Here is a 19,247-nt window from a genome sequence, read left to right as displayed (position 1 = left end):
TAAACCACATGCTTATAAAAACTAGGGATATACACAATACTCACAGAGTAAGAAGTCGGAAAATTAGTTGGTATATTAACATCTTTTTCTTTAGCGATGGTTTTCTTTAACCCTGGCAGAAAATGTATACCAACCTACTCATTGTCGGAGGGCATTATCCTCTTGCAATATAGACATGCGATGCATTGCAAATGTAGGTTTATGTTGTCAATACATGCGGCATGAAACACGTGTCGACATGGGAGTTACCTTAACGAGTCAGCAGCTTCATTCTCATAACATATGGGTAATTCAAGATTTATAAGAGGGTTGATCAAAAGATTGTTAGACATGGTGATTGGAATGAAAAACAATTGGGAAAGGCGCTGGCCAGGTCTCGTTCTGAACAAAATTTAAGTTGTAGAGAGTCATTGAGTTAAAAAGAGGTACATAAATAAGTTCATTTGGGAAAATCTGTTGTACACGAGATTACCATATTTTAGTTGGAAATAGTCCTAGGCACAAGACGGGCAAAATTAAAATTAACCCTTTGAAAAGGGAATCAAAAGGCTGTGAAAACGCATACACAACCTTCTAGAGTTTGTAATTGTTTCCTTCATAATAAAATATCCATACATTTTATGTTTGTATTTGTTCATTTATTCCCATAAATCTAAACTAACATAAACCCAAAATTTTGTCGGAACAAACAAACATTATACATAGTATATATAATGGGAAATGATATTTGTACCACTATTTTTTATAAATGTACCACAATGTACAAGTTATAACACCGACTGTACAAGTCAATAATGCTCAGTTGTAGTACAACCATCAAAAGAAGTGGTACGAATATCACTTCCCATATATAATAGATCTAGAAGGGCAGGGTCGTAAATCTTAATGGCCGGTTGATCAATCCCTCCCGTCCATGCTAGTTTTGGGCTTTTGGCTTCAAAAATAGTCTGTCGTCGGTTGAAATCAAAACCATAATACACTTTATGAAATCAAAGCACATACTAATGAGCTTTACAAAAAGTAAATAAAAACAACCTGCCAAAATCAACCCAATGCAACAAGTTGAATCTAAAGTTAGATGGTAAGATGGGTTGCCATTAAGAGTAATAAGATGTCATATTACCCTTAAGGCCTTAATGGAAATAAACTAATATGACATCCTTTATAATAGAAATCCTAGATCCGTCATTGAGCTTGGATGACCTCAAGTTGGAGCTTGACTTGGTTCTGTTAGTGCATGCTTGTAATCTTGTATCAATGCCATGTTATTTCAAACCGATTCACCGTTGGAAGCCCTCTTAAATCATCAATGCCCTCTAATATCAATAAATAGGTAGCTAGTTACTTAGCTAGCTAGCGTGCTCACAACCAAACAGTGAAGTTGCTACGGTTGTCCAGAATTAGGAAACTACTGTCGGAACCCAAAGAACATGTCGATTAATTTAGTCGTTTCAAGTAACAATACTTAAAGTTGAAGTTATAGTCATTTGAGGGTTTAAATATTAAAGACATCGAAAAAACATTGTTAGCTATGTGTCTATGTTAGTTTATTACATAAGCGATGTGTTGTAGTGAGGGCTTTGGTGTCCCAAATACATTATTCTTAAGTTCCTAAATATGTCTAATGTGGATGTTTGATATATGTATCATAAGTTTTATCTTTCTTAATCTTTACCATTCATTATAAAATGTGTCATCATTTTATCATTTTGTTCTTACCCATGTTTTTAACCACACCAATTAAATATACTAATCATTAATTAACCATTTATATTTGGTGTCACCCTACACTTTGGATACATCCTGGCTCGTCGCTATCATTTTTAGTGGCGGTAAACAACAACTACGATTTTCAATTCTTATTTAATGGTGCCAAATCATGGTTTTATTTTTCTCTAAAAAATTGGTAGTTGAATATAAACCAATAAAGATATTCATTAGTGTTGGGAGGAACTTGATATTTTACGGGCAAATGAACATATTAATTAATTATGTTACAATGAAATTGAATTACGTTTACAATCAAAAGAAATAAATAGGAACTACCAACTTCAATTAAGTATAAAAAGAAGTCCATACTTAATGTTTTAAGTATTGTTTAATAGGGTTTTAATCATTTGAAAACTAGAAAAATGGTGAAAACTACAAAACAAATCTCCACCATCCATTTCTAAGATCTAGATCCACTTTTTCTCTCTTCCTTTCCTCCTCTAATCCCGTTTTCCAGATTCCGGCGATATTTCTGGCGACATCGACATCTCCAACGACGGTAGTGACATCTCCAGCGACTTTTCGGGCGAGAATCAGTTTCGTTTTCGGGTGGATACGGTATGGACCAGTGGCCCTTATTCGTTATAAGCTGACCATCAAGGGACGCATATGAGAATCATATGGATTTGATGGGCGGCGATCCAAGAGATAATGGCAGTTTGATACAGTACGGGCTCCGCCCTTGCTGCCGGCGCCGACATCGTGGCTGGTGGTCGGAAAAGAAGGAGGAGGTGATGGTGGTCAGAGATGATAATGGTGGTGGCCGGAGATGATGACAGTGGTGGTGGTGGTCGGAAATTATGGTGGTGGTCGGAGTAGCGGCGGCTGCAAACTAAGAGAAAAGAGAGAAGCTTTAATCTGGGCCGTAGATAATGGTTATTGGATGGCTAGAGATCTATTTTCTAGTTTTCACCAAAAAAACAGTTTGCAAATGAACAATCTTCATTGTTTGTATAGCCAATTGGGGATTCTAATATGTAGAAGGGGATCACAATGTATATAGGGTTTGCAGTGGCGATTCCTTGTTTGTAGGAGTTACACTCCCTTGTACGTCAGCGATTGTCTTATATATACCATTTTTAGGGTTGTTGTTGTAAATCCTTGTCATCCCTTTCTCTCTTTATATAGTGGGAGGATATCTTGAAGAATAACTTCGAGACGCAATTAATATGCATATTTCAGTAATATTATCTTTATTAAAATTTAAATAATTTGTTTATTTTTTTGAAAAATGGTTTATTTATTAAAGGCTCATGAATTTTTTTTTTTTTTGTGTGTTGTTGTATCTAGATCTTCCAACTTCAAGAGGAAAGATGGGCAATTTAGTTAAGTAATCCAAGATTTATTCAATTAGACACAAAAAATTATGTTGTAAGTAGGGGTGGACAGGACGGAAATATATTTTGATTTAAAACATGTTCTATAGCGTGGTTCTAAATAGTTATGTTGTGAAATTATGATAGAATCACTACTCGGTTGCGAAGTATAAGATGTTTATATCAGCTTCAATCCATGCTCTCCCAGGTTGCGAGCATCACCCTCAATGAGGCACCGGATACTTGGAAATCAGTTGATGAACTTCTGGTTCTTTTACAACAAAATCTCTAAGAAGAAAAATTCATTATGCCTTCTACGGGCCTAACAGATGGACCTTCCTATGGAATCGGCTAGCACCTCTCAAGGTAAACATCCTTGGTTGGCGCATCGAAATGGGGAGGATCGCTACCAAAGACCAACTTCTTCTGCGACAGATTCCATTATCCTCAGCCACATGCCCTCTATGCAACAGCAACAACTAATCAGCTACTTACCTTTTTCTTCACTGCCCATTCTCCGACATTCTCTGGACAACATATCCTCGCTTGGTGTCGTGTCCCAGTCAAAAAACCTGCGAACCTGAGAGAACTTTTTAGTCTACATAAAGATTCTCATGTCTATCCGAGCAAAAGTACTCTTCTCAACCTGGTTATCTTAATATACTGCTGGACCATCTGGAAACTTAGGAATGAGTGCATCTTCTCGAACAAACCCCCGTCAATTCCATTCGCTGTGAAAGAAGTGAAAAGCCTGAGTTACTTGTGGATTACAAGCCGCTCATCAAAAATCAGTTAAGATTGGCGAAAGTGGTGTAGTTTTAACATGTAATATGCATTGTACTTCCCTGTAATGTCTTTATTTCCGCTGTTTTACTTCTAGCTTCTCGCAAGCCTTTATAATAAAACTTCAATGTTAAAAAAAAATGTTTTGAAGCAAGATGATAGCATATTTTTCATTTAGGAGGATGACTTTTAAGTATTATATATAATATGAATGGAAATGCACTTATGAATAGTGCATGTTCCATTCATTTTGTGCCACATGGCGCTACTCATCTCACGCCACATGGAGCCGTTTGCTTGGTGTCACGTGGTGAGTTACTCTTCGTCTAACTAATCGGATTTTGTGACATTGAGTTTTACACGGGTAACCTATTGATTTTTTTAACACTTTTTTCTTTTGGGTTTTCAACCAATATATTGCAACTTTTTCATCGTTATATCCGTAACCATTATGTACTAGTACTTAGTTTTTCTCACACTTTTTTTCTTTGGTGTTTTTAACTAATATTTTAAAAACTTTCATTCCTTTTTTAGCTAATAAATGAAGGACTTGGGAGATCCAAGTTTATAAACCATTAAAGAAAACCTTAAATATAAGTAATAGTGGTCTTAAGCTTTCCAAAAGAACATATGAATACGACTATACGAGTATTAACTCGGACTTAAAAGTTTAGCTCAAAATACTCTTGTCATTCCATTATTTGAAAGGGTAATAGAGAGAACCCTAACCCCGATATTACAATTAGATACCCATCGACTTACTCCGTATGAGTCATATGATTCTAGTACAATACTTTTATCTTAATTCCCACATGATCTAGACACCCCGAAAAATCAAACCCACCATTTCAAATTCAATAAATAAATTAAAAGTTAACTATAACGTGTAGCATGTAAAGACATGGAAAATTTGATAATAGTAGTAGACCAAAAGGAAAAAAGAAATACTTGATATAAAAAGACAAAAATATACCCATTGAAGAAAATAAGAAGAAAAAGAAAAGTAAAATGAATGCAAATGCAAGGAAGCAGACAATTGAGAAACAAACTATAGCAACAAGATAACTTAGTTACGTATATGCTTCCTGTGATATAAGGACTTTAACTGGTCTAGCAGTGTCGTAAATCTTACGGGTTGATCATTCCCTCCCGACCCGTCCATGCTAGTTTTGGCTACAAGATTGGTATCCCGTCGGTTGACAAAGCACGCCACTACCACCTTCAACCAACAAACATATTTGATATTGAAGCCATAATACACACTTCGTTAAAACACATAAATATAGAAGTGAGTAAGTAACTGCTCAGTGCCGCCTTCTGCGGGTTTTGAGCCCCAATACCTCGACGGTGTATGGGGGAGGTTAATATGTAGGCAGACCTTACCTCTACCTAAGTAGAGAGGCTGCTTCCAGTTTCTACCTAAATGGTAGAAAATGCCTTTCAACCTTTGCATGGGATGAGGATCGAGCCCATGACCTCTATCTCCAGAAGCAAGGGTGTTTACCACTGATCCAACCATGCTACTTTAAAACACATAAATATGGGCTTTGCAATAAATAAATAAAAACCACCTGCCAAAATCAAAACAATGCATACATACAGTTGAATCTGAAGTCAGATTGATTGCAATGGTAAAGAAAGGATATACTTTATATCTATTTTAACACAATTCATAGAAAGTATATTCAAGTAGCAACACTTTTAGCGGTACGAGTGGTGACCAATTCACCAAAAGGTTTTAGTTCCATGCTGCACAGCTTGTAAATATTTGTGGAATTGTTAATTTGACTTTTAATAAGAAAATAAAAAAATAATTAAAGTAGTATTACTTTATATTAGAGCTTGTGAAATAATACATTAATTATTTTGAATTCGAAAGTGAGGGGAAAAACTGCTAGTCGGGTTCAGGCTAACCCGACAACATTAGTTACCCATTACCCAACGTTTCCTCGCCCATTTACTTTGTCACTACTATTAGCAGGTATTTTTAAATATCAATCAAATATTTAAATATCATTAAACCTTGCAATTATAATATACAGAAACTAATAAACAACAAAGAATAAGCAAGACAGTTACACACTTAACCACACCACACCACATCACATCAAATGGAAGACTGACCATAAGAAAGATAAAATGTAACTTGCCACCAAGACTACTAATTTGGAAAAAACCCAAAATATAAATTCACTGCAGGTTCCATGGAAAATGCATGGAAAGGAATAGCAAAGACCAAGAGTATTGACCAAGACTTTTTGAGCATCACCCATAAGAAACTAAACCTATAAATATATGAATCTGAAAATGTGATGGATATCAAAATCCATAGAAAAATATACCTAATAAAAGGAAACTTGATACTCATTTATTGAATCTGACGGAAATGGAGGTAAAACCGGTGGTGGCAGTGGTGACACAAAAGTTGGCAGATACGCTGAATGAGAAGCCAGTAGCTAATAACAAAGTAATGATACTTCAACTGAAGGGTGTCCAAAAGTCTCTAAAGAAGCTGCAAAGCTTTTCAGAAGAAAAGCAAGTGTCAGACGAGTCCCGGAGATCAGAGGACCATCTGCGTGTCCTTTATGCGGTTGAGGATGAGATCGAGATATTCACTTTCAAAGTCTCTCAACAGAGGAAGAGGTTTGGTTTCTTAATGAAACATACATTCTTCTTCAACAACCTCAACGCTTGTCGTCGGCTAAAACAGAAGATTGAAAAAATCCAGAGCAGGATTTCGAGTTCTCATGAAGGTTCAATCACTTCATCTCTCGATTCTAGCTCTCCAAGAACCACCAGAGAAGAAGAATATCAAGATGATGAAGATGATGTTTCTCATTACCATACACATGATCTAACACAAAAGAGTTCGTCGGCTGTTTGGCCCATTTCAGAAATCCCGAATACCCCAAGTCCAAAACGTGGGTTGACTCGATCATTCAGCACAATTCCGAATCATCAGGATAAGAAACTAACATTCAGCTATTCTTACAATGAAGAAGAAATGAATATTGTAGGCTTCAAACAGCTATCAAATTTCTCATACCAAGAAGAAGAAGTAGGCGTTTTTGGGCTGAAAGATGATATCAAAAGCCTGGTGCAGCAGTTGACACATCAAACGACACAAAATGACATGTTTGTTCCAATTGTTGGTGAAGTAGGTTCGGGAAAGACTACACTTGCTAGAGCAGTGTATCGAAATAGAAAGATCAAAGATCACTTCAAATTCCATGACTGGATTCCTGTGGAAGAAGAGCATACATCAGACCGTATCTTACCCAGCGTGTTAAACAGGGTGGCTGCAGCTAAGGGTAAGAGGTACCTGATTGTGTTAGATGGTGTTCAAAGTTGTGGTGTGCTGAAAAAACTCAAAGAAAACTTCCCAGATGAAAATAACGGAAGTAAAGTAATTTTCACATCTCGGAAGATTCCAGAGAAGAAGAACATTAATGCGCATACTATGACGCAGTTAAACGGAGAGGAAAGCCGGGGGATTCCAGAGAAGAACATTAATGCGCATATTATGAAGCAGTTAAACAGAGAGGAAAGCTGGAAAATGTTTCTAAAGCAGGTTGGAAAGGAAAAGGAAGCTGATCAAATAAAATCAAGCTTGATTTCCAAGATCTTGAAAATATGCAATGGTTTACCTCTGAATATTGTCCTAATGGCGGGACTCCTCTCGACTAAGAGAATAAAAAGGTGGCCGTCAGCACTCCATCACGATCAATGTTCTGATATAGTTCCGACCCTGTGTTACAATGACCTAACCATCCGCTCGAAGCTTTGCCTGTTATATCTAGCTCTTTTCCCAAAATACTACGACATTCCGGTGAGACGGTTGCTCCGACTATGGCTAGCTGAGGGGTTTGTGAAGAGAGGAAACCAAAGAACACGAGAGCCACTTCCCGAAGATTTGGTACAAGAGTGTTTTGAAGACTTGGTTAAACGAAGAATGATTCAGATAACAAAATTGAGATCTGACAACAGCCCACGACGATGTTGTTTAATATCGGTTTTTCATGACTTTTTGTTGCCAAAAGCCAAAAATATCAGGCTATTTTACATTCACGAAAATTTAGAGAATCTTGATAGTGTAGCGGGTCCCTCTGATGTACGCCGGATGATTCGGCATGTAAGCACAACAAGTGCCCTTGATCACCAGCAGTCACAGCTTCAAAGATCTACTTTTGATCCGTCCTTTTTGAGATCTTACATATCCTTTAACTTCCAACGTAGAGACATGCCAGATAAAGAAGTAGGGTTACTTTTGGGTAGAATCATTAGTAGTAAATTTTGCTTACTGAGGGTGCTTGATCTAGAAGGGGTTTGCAAACCGAGTCTGCCTGAAAAGCTCGGACACTTGTGTCATTTGAGATATTTAGGACTGAGATGGACTTTCCTGGAGAGTCTCCCTGAATCAGTGGGTGATTTGTCTTATCTAGAAACCCTAGATGTTAAGCACACTCGTGTGGATAGTCTACCCGACTCCATTTGGAAACTCAAACAGCTTCGTCATCTAAATCTCAACAACATTCGTCTTTCTATGCCGCCTAGAAGTTCTTTAACTCTCCTCACCTTGTGGGGATTGGTTTTAGATGAAAAGATATCAGTAAATGAAGATTTGGGAAAGTTGCTTGATCTAAGAGAGTTGGGTATTAAGTTCAACTTGACCAAAAGTCAAGATTTGTTGCTTGACTGGATTGCGAAACTAGTCAACCTTCAATCTTTGAGGTTGACTTCTGTCAACGACATGGGTCGCCCTTCAGAGCTAGTTTTGAAGCCACTCTCGACTTTGATTAAGCTTTCTCATCTTAATTTATATGGTAAATTAGAAAAACTGCCGGCTTTGAATGAATTCCCACCCACGGTCAAGGTACTTACATTGTCAATCTCTCAGCTAAAAGAGGATCCAATGGAGACACTGGAAAAGCTACCTTGTTTGATTGTGTTGAGGCTTTTGGGAGACTCATTCATTGGAAAAAAGGTGGTCTGCCATAGAGGAGGGTTTCAGAAACTTCAGGTTTTGAAGTTGTGGTTGCTGAAGGAGTTGGAGGATTGGGATGTGGAGGAAGGAGCGATGGAGAGCCTTAAAGAATTAGATATTAGACGCTGCCAAAAACTAAGCAATATCCCAGGTAGATTACTGCAAAAACAGAGGTCCTTGGAGGAACTAATATTGACAGACATGCCTAAAGAATTCGTGGCTGGAATCGAGAGAAGAAAGTCGAAGGACACAACTCTCACAATCACAACAACGAAACCCAATCCCCTTGAAAATTTAAGTCCTGGGCAGAGTTCTTCCTAATGATACATACATATATGTGTGTATTTAATCACTTGTAGTATTCCTATTCTATTTTATGTTACTATTCTATTTCTGTGTTGTATTAATATCCTGTGTGATAAAACTTGCACATTAAAGTATAACTTTTACTTCATAGATTACTATCTAAGCTAAACTGCAATTAGGTATAAATGAGTCAAGACGGGACAGATATAAGTTCTTTTAACAGTATATGAAAAGGAAGTAAAAAACATTATATACTGGATGTAGGTGACACTTATAGGATGCATAATGGATACAGAGGGCATCATTCTCAACTTCCGTCTTCATTCTATTGAAGTGATACCGAGTTTTCATTGTCTTTATGTAACCAGTAATTGAAGATGAGATTACAATTTCATTGTGTAAAAAGAAATAGAGATGGGATCTGCATGATGGAACCATAAATGTATCGCGATTGAAAAGTTACCTCTATACGATTGAGCCAGACAATTCACAATTTGAGTAGGGCCCACTATAGGACACGAAATTTCTTCCGTTGGGGTCCATGTTCAATGGTTACTGATCCGACATCGAGATTCAGATTACCAGCCCCATCAGTCTTTGCCGTAGAAGTATGGAACCATGTGATCATGTGCAAACCATTTGCTGCTTCTTGTTCATCTTCTTCACATACAAATCTCACACCACAATGTTTCACCTTGCAGTTGATGCCAACAGATTTAAATGAAACCATGATATGATTCTCTGCTTTCTTCCATCTAAAGTCAGATTTCCTGTAACAAAGCCATACCTGATCTGACTCAATATTAGGATCATCGGTTGCCAAAAGGGACACCTCACCAATGACATCACCATGGAAGTCTTTGACAGTACAGAAGATCTCAAAATATGTACTTCTGCTACCATGGTTTTGAGGACTAATAACAGCACATGTAGCCAATCCCTTTAACTTCTCATAGCACCAGTGAGGTGGCAAGTCAACCTTTATACAATCACCCATAACTTGATCACTGAACCACCCTGGAATTCTACTCCCGGAAAGAAATACATGGACCTTTTCAAATATATCAATCCATCCCTATTCTCAAGACCAGATAGCAGGAATATAAAATTAATAACATAGTCATAGTGTCCCTCGATACAACTATATAACTCGCCCACACTGTTTTATGTAAAGCTTAGAAAATGTGTAAACTTTTGCCTAATATTTACAAATGTGTAAACTATGTCCAAATTCATAAGCGTGAAAAATATAGAAATCAAAACGAATGTCAAAAATTATAATTGTAAGAAAAAATGTTTACTCTTATAAGTAGATGAGAAAACACAAGACTGGTCTAGGTTTTAAGTTTAGCCCATTATATGTTTCAAGTATGAACATTTTCCCAAAAAGTGTATGCCAGAAAATTGTTATGATCTTTATAAATATTTCCCCTTATATATGTAATATCTTTTATGCATTTATGAGTGTAAATAACTTAGCAAAAAGTTACAACTTTTCTCAAGCGGTGTAGAAAATTGGGTTCAAATTGCATATTTAGTGTATACCTCTCTTAGAAGTTCAAATCTTAAGCATGCTATTGAGAAGATTAAAGTTATAAGGGTGCTTATCAATTTTCATTATATACAATGTTAAATATAAAGACATTACATAGTTTGCCACAGCATTAAAGATGAAGATCAGCATATCATCTTCTCTATCTCCCAAAAAAATTGCTACTAAGATCCATTTTTAAGATGTGTGTAGCATCATTGTATAAGCTACACATACACACACCGTGTGTGTGTGACACTGTGAACGTATGTGTGCGCGTGAGTGTGTGTGTGTGTGTATGCGTGTGTGTGTGCGTGTGTGTGTGTGTGTGTGAGAGAGAGAGAGAGAGAGAGAGAACCTGAGGCAGAAACGTTGTAAGAAGATTTTCGATGGCCTGTTTCTCAACCACTTTTGGACAATTCTTAAAATCGAAGACAGCACAGCCGGCACAGTACATAGCAGATAGCTTTGGTAGTTCCTGGAGTGAAGTGCAATGTTGTGCATCAAGGTTTAGGATCGAAGAAGGAAGTTTGGGCAGAAATTGAAGCTTCTTGCAACCAACCATTCTCAGACATGAAAGTCGAGAAAGCTGACTTAAGTTTGCATCAATATTGGTAAACTCATTTCCACTCATATTTAACTCTTCAAGTGAACATAAAGTTTCCAGGTGACGTAGGCTAGCGCCTGATAGATTGCAATGGCTAACATCTAGAACTCTTAGTACACCTAAAGTCGACAGAGAAGACAACACCAAAGCAGGGAGACAACCAATTCTTCTCAAAAAATATGTAAGAGAAAAGAAAGAATGCCATGATGGGTGAATTCCGACCAAATTTTCCATTTTTGGACATCCCGAGAAGATGAGATTTTCAAGTGATTCCAATTGAGCTATACTGGGAAGAATCCTAAGGTTTTTACAGTTTTCTAAATTTAAGAGAATAAGCATCTTTAAAGTTCCAATTGATGGGTGAATTACAACCAAATTTTCACAGCCATCAAACATCAACTCTTTGAGATTTGGAGTTCCTGTGAAGTCTGGTGTCTTACTTATGTTGCGACAATGACTGAGCTTCAATAATGTCAGCTCTTTGAAACCCTATTTAAAAAGAGAAAGGGGATTTGATTCAGATAAAAAAAAATCATCATTGTGATGGAAAGGTCAGGGTTAAGGTTGAACCAGGGTCCTTTTTCGGTACTGGTCAGGACAGGCCGGGTTAACTAGCAGACACCTTTTGTTCAAAAACACTTTAAAACTAGTTTTAAATATCTAACTCATCAACTATAATTACAAAAACAACATAAATCCTCAACTAAAAGTGAACAAAAAAGAGAAAGAGGATTGGATTACAAATCAAAAAATCATTATCGTGATGGAAAGGTCAGGGTTAAGATTGAAACAGGGTCCTTTTCCGGTACTGGTCAGGACAGGCCGGGTTGACTAGCAGACACCTTTTGTTCAAAAACACCTTTAAACTAGTTTTAAATAACTAACTCATCAGCTATAATTACAAAACAACATAAATCGTCAACTAAAAGTAAACTAGGAGATATACTATGCATGATAAATAGACTTCGGCTGACTTTCAACCCCTTTCGCCTGTCCGACCCATTTGACCCCTTTTTATATGTATATATATGGGAAAAGTTAATGTGTGGCTGTCATGTACCTAAGCTTAGGTATAGAACCCCTCACATACTAATTGTTTGACATTTATTGTATAATGACTAAACGATTGGCCCCCCATGTTTTTTATGGATTAAAATATTAAAATGTGAGGGGTTCTATACCTACGCTTAAATACATGACAGCCTGATATTCCAATCCCTATATATTTCTTTAACGAACAATGTGGGTACCTTCGATCGGTTCCAGATTTGTTTGATGCAACTGTATGACATATCAAGTACAAGGAGGCTTTCAGGACAGAATAATGACGGTAAATGTTGAAAAGGGTACCCATGCCAACAAAGAAACTGTAGTTCACTGGACAAATATTCAAGCTGTCCAGAAGCAGTGCCCACCTTGCAGGGTATGGCACTGGTGTCTCTAAAGTAATTCAAAGTTCTATATATGTTTAGTAATCGGAGATTTTTCAATTTTGTAAGGCTTTGACAAGAAATATTAACATCAGAACATGAAAGGTCTAGTGCCAGGCCTTTAACCAATTCAGTTCCCTGTAAAGAAGAGAAGTTACACATGATTTAGACTATTATTTTACAAATCCAGTTTATGCAGTTGTATATAAGAAACTAATTATTCATGAATAATATTAGCAAATGGACACAAGTTTGTCCGGATCAATCACCGTATTCCACTAAAAATAAAAGAACTTGTTAGGGCAGAACCATTGACCATCACCCGACCCACCCATAGTGCCACATCTGGTGTTCATAGTTGCAGAGAAAGGCGGAAAAAGTAAAAAACATGATGCACCTTATCATTAATCAATACGTCAAGCACATCTGTAGGAGACCACAACCTGCTCCGCTTCCCTGGATCTTTCGATTCTTCACGTACTATTTGCCGACCCATTTCTTGGACCAAATTATGCATGTGTATCCGATCTTCACGAATAGTTACTAGCGATTTATCAACTAGAACTCTGAGATTAGTTGTAAAAAATGGTTCACATACATCTAGTATTTTCACCACATAATCTTTCTTTTCTCCATTAAAAAAACATGCAATATCAAGAAAAATGTTCTTTTGATCAGCATCTAGCTCATCATAGCTTATTTGAAGCACTTTCTGAATAAGAGCATGAGGACCACTTTCAAGTTTATCAATCTCATATCCCCATTCACGTAGAGTCTTGTTGCAAAGAAATCTGCCAAAAGTTTTTAATGCAAGAGGTAGTCCATTAGCATAATGAAGTATCTTCTTCGTAGGTTCGAAAAATGCGTCATGCCTATTTTCATCTCTAAATGCATACTTGCTAAACAGCTCAAGAGCTTCTTTATCATTCAAAAGGTCAACTTCATAAACGTGTTCTACCTGAAAAGCTCTCAGCAACTGTCTATCTCTGCATGTTATCACTATCATACTTCCATGACTAAACCGGTCAAAACTTCCTGCTAGAGCTTCAAATTGATTTAGATTATCCACATCATCAAGTACAATAAGGACCTTTTTACCCTTCATACCTCCGCCAACACTCTGTATTCTTAATTCCCTATCCCTTACAATGTCGTCAAGAAGTTTCTTACGGAGATGAACAAGTCCGTTTTTATTCACTATACCTTTAACATCTTCACAGAAACTGCATGCTTCAAATTGTTTATGCATAAGTTTATAGATAACTTTGGCTATGGTTGTCTTTCCTATACCACCAATGCCACATATCCCTATCTTATGAACCTTATTTGGCTCCCAAAATCGTAGCAAGTCCATTTTATCTACACGAGCATCCAATCCAACTAGGATGTCACCAACACGTATAGGATCATCAATTAGTTTACTAAATATCTCCTTTGAGATTATATCAATGAACTTTGACTCATGCCTACAAAGCCATAAAAGAGAGATTCTGGCATGAGGTTAATGATTAAGAAGAGGACCAGAGAACAAACATAGGTGTAATACATATCAGTAGCAGTTTCAACTCCAATATACTATGAATGGGTCGATTGGGGCTATGTTTTATGTCTAAGAGTAATTACAATTGAATTGGATATATTATATCCAGATTGGCATGACCTAGAGGTAGCAGTTTCAGCCCATTTTGCATCCTCTAGTAAAGCTTTCAATGTAATATAACTAAGTAGATTATCATACCACAGATAGGGAATGTATATACTAAATCATTGTACTGCTTAAACAACGGAAAAAGTAAATTATACGCATGTAAAGTGGATATATTTTATCTAAATCGGAAGGAGAGAAAGCATTGAGGATTTACCCGTTGGTTGTATCTTGGAGATCCTGTCCTGATAAGTTCCCAGCAATGGTTAAAGCTCTCTTCCATTTCACAACCTCTGTTTTATCTGAGGCTTCATGCTTCATCATCGCCTCTTTATAGCTTCCAGTTTGATTACGAACCACTGATGGCTTCACATCATAAAAAATAGGCCAAACTTCACATCTCTCCTTCTTCCACTCCTTGCACTCAAGGATTTTAACGAGTTCTTTCAAACACGGTATTGATAGAGCATAGTTGTGTGAGAAGACAACTATCAAAAACCGCGACTGTTCAATGACTTTATAGTGTTCGATACATGCCTCTTCTCTATTTAACTGATCATTTTCCTCATACACATGAATTCCTAATCTTTTAAAGGCAGTAAAGAAATGATCCATGAAGGTTTTGCGGATGTCTTCAACCCTAAAACTCACATACACATCATAAGCCCATTGATGAGAAGATGGTGGCGGCATCATCTTAAGCTGACTGGCAACTATATGATCAATACCAAAAGATTTGATTAGAAATTACACATGGTGCATGACATATATTAGGGTTAGTTATTAATACGAGTTAAGTTCAATAGCTGCATACCTTTTATATTCTCACTTAATTTGCATCTTCATGTTCATTTACTTCGATTGATCTTTCTTATCAACGCAAGAAGATGATATATCATCTCTCTTTGATATTAAGTTTGGCAAATACTCCAATACATTCATATTCTGGAAGTATCCGTTGACTTTCACCTTCTTTATCTGAAAAGATAAGGACAATCTTAGTGGGATAAAGAAAGTGATACAAAGGTTACCAAAGTAAACCAGAGGTCCTGTCATCACAAGAGTAAGGGAGAATAAGTGTGTATCAAAATCAGCTCAATCAAGTTCTTGACATCCAACAAACTGAAAAAGTTAAATTCACATCAACGGTAACAGGTACTTTCAACTGACTGTGGAGCCATAGACCATACAAATCCCTCCTTCCCATGGTCAATAACAAACTTTAAGCATCCCAGGTAGCTGACGTGTGTCTTAATGAGTGGAAAGTACCTAATGGCTAATGGTAATATGATATGGATTATCTCATATATGCTAACATGTAAAGCAAATCATACTCTGTCACTCTCTCTCTCCCCTCACCTTTGAATTTCTAAAATATGAATCAAAGTGCCTCATTTCTACCTGCTTTCCTTGCCCAGTAAAAAGGTTACACGTAACAACTATCCGTCTCTCTTACACTGGCCACCACCACAAGATCGCAAAAAATGCCTAAAACCACTAAAAACTCTCAAGTAGTGAACGAAGAACAAAACATTAACAAGACCATAATACGAGATGAGGAAAGAAAATAAGTTGACGAGAGATGTCATGATGTTTAGATATTAGGAGGACTAGCAATGATCGTTTCGGATGAAAATATCATCATGGGATGGCACATCAACTTTTCCATCCTCGTCCGTTTTACCCCTATTGTTGTCAAACGCTGACGGACACTTTTTTTCTCCTTTTCTTTTTTTGAGTAACAAGACAACAACAATACCCAATGACATTAAAGGCGAGGTACGTTTTTTTTTAATATATTTTAAATAAGACAACTCCCTTAGCTAACTATATAAGTGTGTGCGTGTGACGTCCATCAACGTAAGAAGGCCGAAACCCCAAAACCAAAAGACGCTAGACAACTCGGTATGGTCGCCGAGCACCATATCAGATGCTCTAAAGGATATAAATGTGGCACGTCCCCTTCATTTCGCCGCCATTAAAAAGAAGCACAAATCACCCTCTCTCTCCCCTTCTCTTACACCTCCACCATCAACAACCACCAAATATTGTTTAAAACTGCATAAATCCACCAAAACTTACTTAAATAACTGCGGGAAAAAAATATCGGTTTGCCACCGCACTACATCGTACCTTGTTAGTTATCCCACATTGACAGTTTGACACCATAAATTTTATGTTCACTTTATTATATATATGAATCCTATGGATCAATAATTATCAATTTGGAAGTACATTTACATGTGATCAAATATGAAATATCTAATCTAAAAAAATACTAAATTTTAAAGACTAAATCATCATTTTAGAAGCGAACCAAATAAATTCAGTAGTTGACTTATGGTCAACTAAAAACAAATATCAAACAATTAATCGATTTAAAGAAGCATCAAAACTGAAACAGGCGTTTTTTGTGTTTCATACCTTGCCGTCGCCGTTGTTTTTGCCGGAGGTCCGGGCAGCATTTGTGGCTGAAAATGACACGAGTGACATTTGTTAGCTAAATTTATTGTTCTGTGAAGTTGGCAATACGCGACTTTGACTTTTTCTTTTTGCAAATAATAGATGAGTTGACTTTTAAACAACGAATAGAGTGTTTGGTACGAGGTGTAACAGATAATCAATATAACGAGAAAGAGAATAAGTATTTGGAAAGAGAATGAATTCTGTCGTTTGATACAAGCAGAGAATTAATATACGAAAAATACAAAATTTTAAATAAATATTAAATTTAATACATATTAGATCATTAAAAAAAAAAAAAAAACATTCCCATTCATTTTCTACAGTTTATAGCGAATGGAAGGAATGGAATCAATTTTCACTTTTCGGATCTCTTTTTTCCATTCTCCATTGCAACCAAACATGAAAAAGTCTTTCTCAATCTCTTTCCACTCTTTCCATTCTATTGTACCAAACACCCCTAGAATATTTGGAAAAGGGTAATGCCATCTATCAGTGAATTATTTAGGCAACCAATATTTTTTATTCATGAATTATTATACAACTTTATTTAGTCGACACTATATTACGAATCATTGCATTGTGATGTTGTTAATTATCATTGACCGAAAAAAAAAATATAAAAAATCAAAAGGCGATATGTCACACCATTTGATGTGTGACGCACCAAAACCTGTTGTTCTTCACCATATAAAAAAGTGTGGCGTGCCAACTAATGGTCAATCTCAACCTTATGTGTTTGGCGCATCTAAGCTTGGGTATGTAATATTTGGACACTTGATTGTTTCTTTTGAAAAGTGAGTATCATTTTTATAATCACACTATTCCGTAATTACGAAATAGAGAACAAGCTTACAAAATAATCAACTTACATTAAAATTATTCAAATCCTCTCAAGTAATACTACCTTTTTTCAATCTACTTTTATACCAAAAGAATCTTATGGCTTTAACCTAAAGAAAAACTTTATTGATACTAATATGAGTTTGATCAATTATCTTCTTATTCCTAATCTTCCACAAGCACCAACAAGTAACAAATATAATGCATTTGAAGACTTCCTTGCATTCTTGGCAAGACCAACCTTATCATACAGTTCAGTAAATTTCATAACTGACGAAGTGACGATTGGTCTCACCTTGCACACTGACTAATCTTGTCCCATGAGCTTTAAAAGAATTGGCAGTAACATAGAATGTGATCTATCATCTCATCCCATGTTTCGAAAATCCCATGTAGAGTAGATCCAAAATTACAATTACGAGCTTCAAGTGCTTTGTAAGTAAGTAATCGATGTAGAGCAGCTCGCCAAATAAAAATATTGTATTTTTTGGAAACTCCCTTCGCCTAGTTAAATATGAACCTCCCACTATAACCCGACTTACTTTGAATGAAATCCTTTGCATTTGGACACTTAATTGTGATATGATCTTTTCACTCATAACTTGCCTTTCAACCACATTCAATTTCAGACTACCATATGAATAACGATTATACTTTTTAGAATTTAACTATTAACTTAACTAGAACCGTATACAACTTGTTACTTAACAAGCTTCAATGACCTACGTTTTTTTTTCCTTTGTAGCTTGGACCTCTTACATAAGAAGAACAATTAAAATGTAAACATTGTATACATATTTCCCACCACATAATACATAGACAAGGATTAATATGCCTCGTATGGTACCATATAAGCATGCCATACTCGCCATCACAACCCTTACGATCGTCCTATAAGCACAGTGAATCCATAAGCTACAATTAACAACACTCCAAAAGGTTATACTCACCATTCCAATCATTTGAGGCAATTTTTTCACATTCACCATCATAAGCTATTTAAAATGTCACTCAAAAGAGGATGTATATGTAAATTCTACCTCTTGAAACAATATATGCATTTCTCAACAAAATATACATATTCAAATAGTTGTACTTAATTGTGAGACAATTGTGATAGTCAAATTGACCTCAGCTTAAAGGCATTAAAAAAGCTGTACATGAACTAATGTCGGCAAATTCCAAATAAAAAATAATACTGTTACAATTAACAAATGACACAATTAATGTATTTTTTAATCTATGTATATGTATACAATAACTTTGGTAAAAAAGTTATGGAAAATGATTGATCAACCTAACCAAAACAACCTAATAATCAACCTAAGTACATGATGATAACATTTGTCATAATCAAAGGAAGAGATTGAGAGAGATAATGAGTGGATTGCACATGTCATGTGATAAAAGCTTTAGATTGATTATTAGGTTGATATATCATTACTCAAAAGTTATTATTATTATCAATTTCTATATTCCCATCTTAAACACAATTAACTCAAAAGACAAAAATATCCCTAGCTTATTATTACTTTAATTGCATTCTTAATTAATGTCCCAAAAATACCT

The 19,247-nt window shown here is 36.2% G+C and overlaps 2 protein-coding genes across 4 annotated transcripts; one reads left to right on the top strand and one right to left on the bottom strand.

The window, feature by feature from the left end:
• Positions 1-4,628: 4,628 nt before the first annotated feature.
• LOC122586761 (disease resistance protein Roq1-like) lies at positions 4,629-16,893 on the bottom strand. 3 transcript variants are annotated; one of them, XM_043758750.1, is made up of 8 exons: positions 16,797-16,893; positions 15,187-15,350; positions 14,590-15,085; positions 13,125-14,193; positions 12,548-12,865; positions 11,049-11,786; positions 9,623-10,234; positions 4,629-5,088 (listed from the first exon to the last, which is right to left on the bottom strand). In XM_043758750.1, exons 3-7 carry the CDS (start codon positions 15,066-15,068, stop codon positions 9,668-9,670), a joined length of 3,171 nt encoding a protein of 1,056 aa, XP_043614685.1. In that variant the 5' UTR covers positions 15,069-15,085; positions 15,187-15,350; positions 16,797-16,893; the 3' UTR covers positions 4,629-5,088; positions 9,623-9,667. The 3 variants fall into 3 exon arrangements, with proteins under 3 accessions (XP_043614685.1, XP_043614684.1, XP_043614686.1); XM_043758749.1 differs by lacking the exon at positions 4,629-5,088 and having other exon boundaries at positions 9,387-10,234; XM_043758751.1 differs by lacking the exon at positions 4,629-5,088 and having other exon boundaries at positions 9,387-10,234; positions 13,125-13,518.
• On the top strand, positions 6,209-9,293 carry LOC122586763 (probable disease resistance protein RF9). Its single transcript, XM_043758752.1, has one exon. It carries the CDS (start codon positions 6,256-6,258, stop codon positions 9,172-9,174), a length of 2,919 nt encoding a protein of 972 aa, XP_043614687.1. The 5' UTR covers positions 6,209-6,255; the 3' UTR covers positions 9,175-9,293.
• Positions 16,894-19,247: the final 2,354 nt, after the last annotated feature.

The sequence above is a fragment of the Erigeron canadensis genome, chromosome 2 (genome assembly GCF_010389155.1).
Source record: "Erigeron canadensis isolate Cc75 chromosome 2, C_canadensis_v1, whole genome shotgun sequence".
Taxonomy (NCBI): Eukaryota; Viridiplantae; Streptophyta; class Magnoliopsida; order Asterales; family Asteraceae; genus Erigeron; species Erigeron canadensis.
The sequence above is the reverse complement of the archived record's forward strand: the minus strand, read 5'-3'. Positions and strand labels throughout refer to the sequence as shown.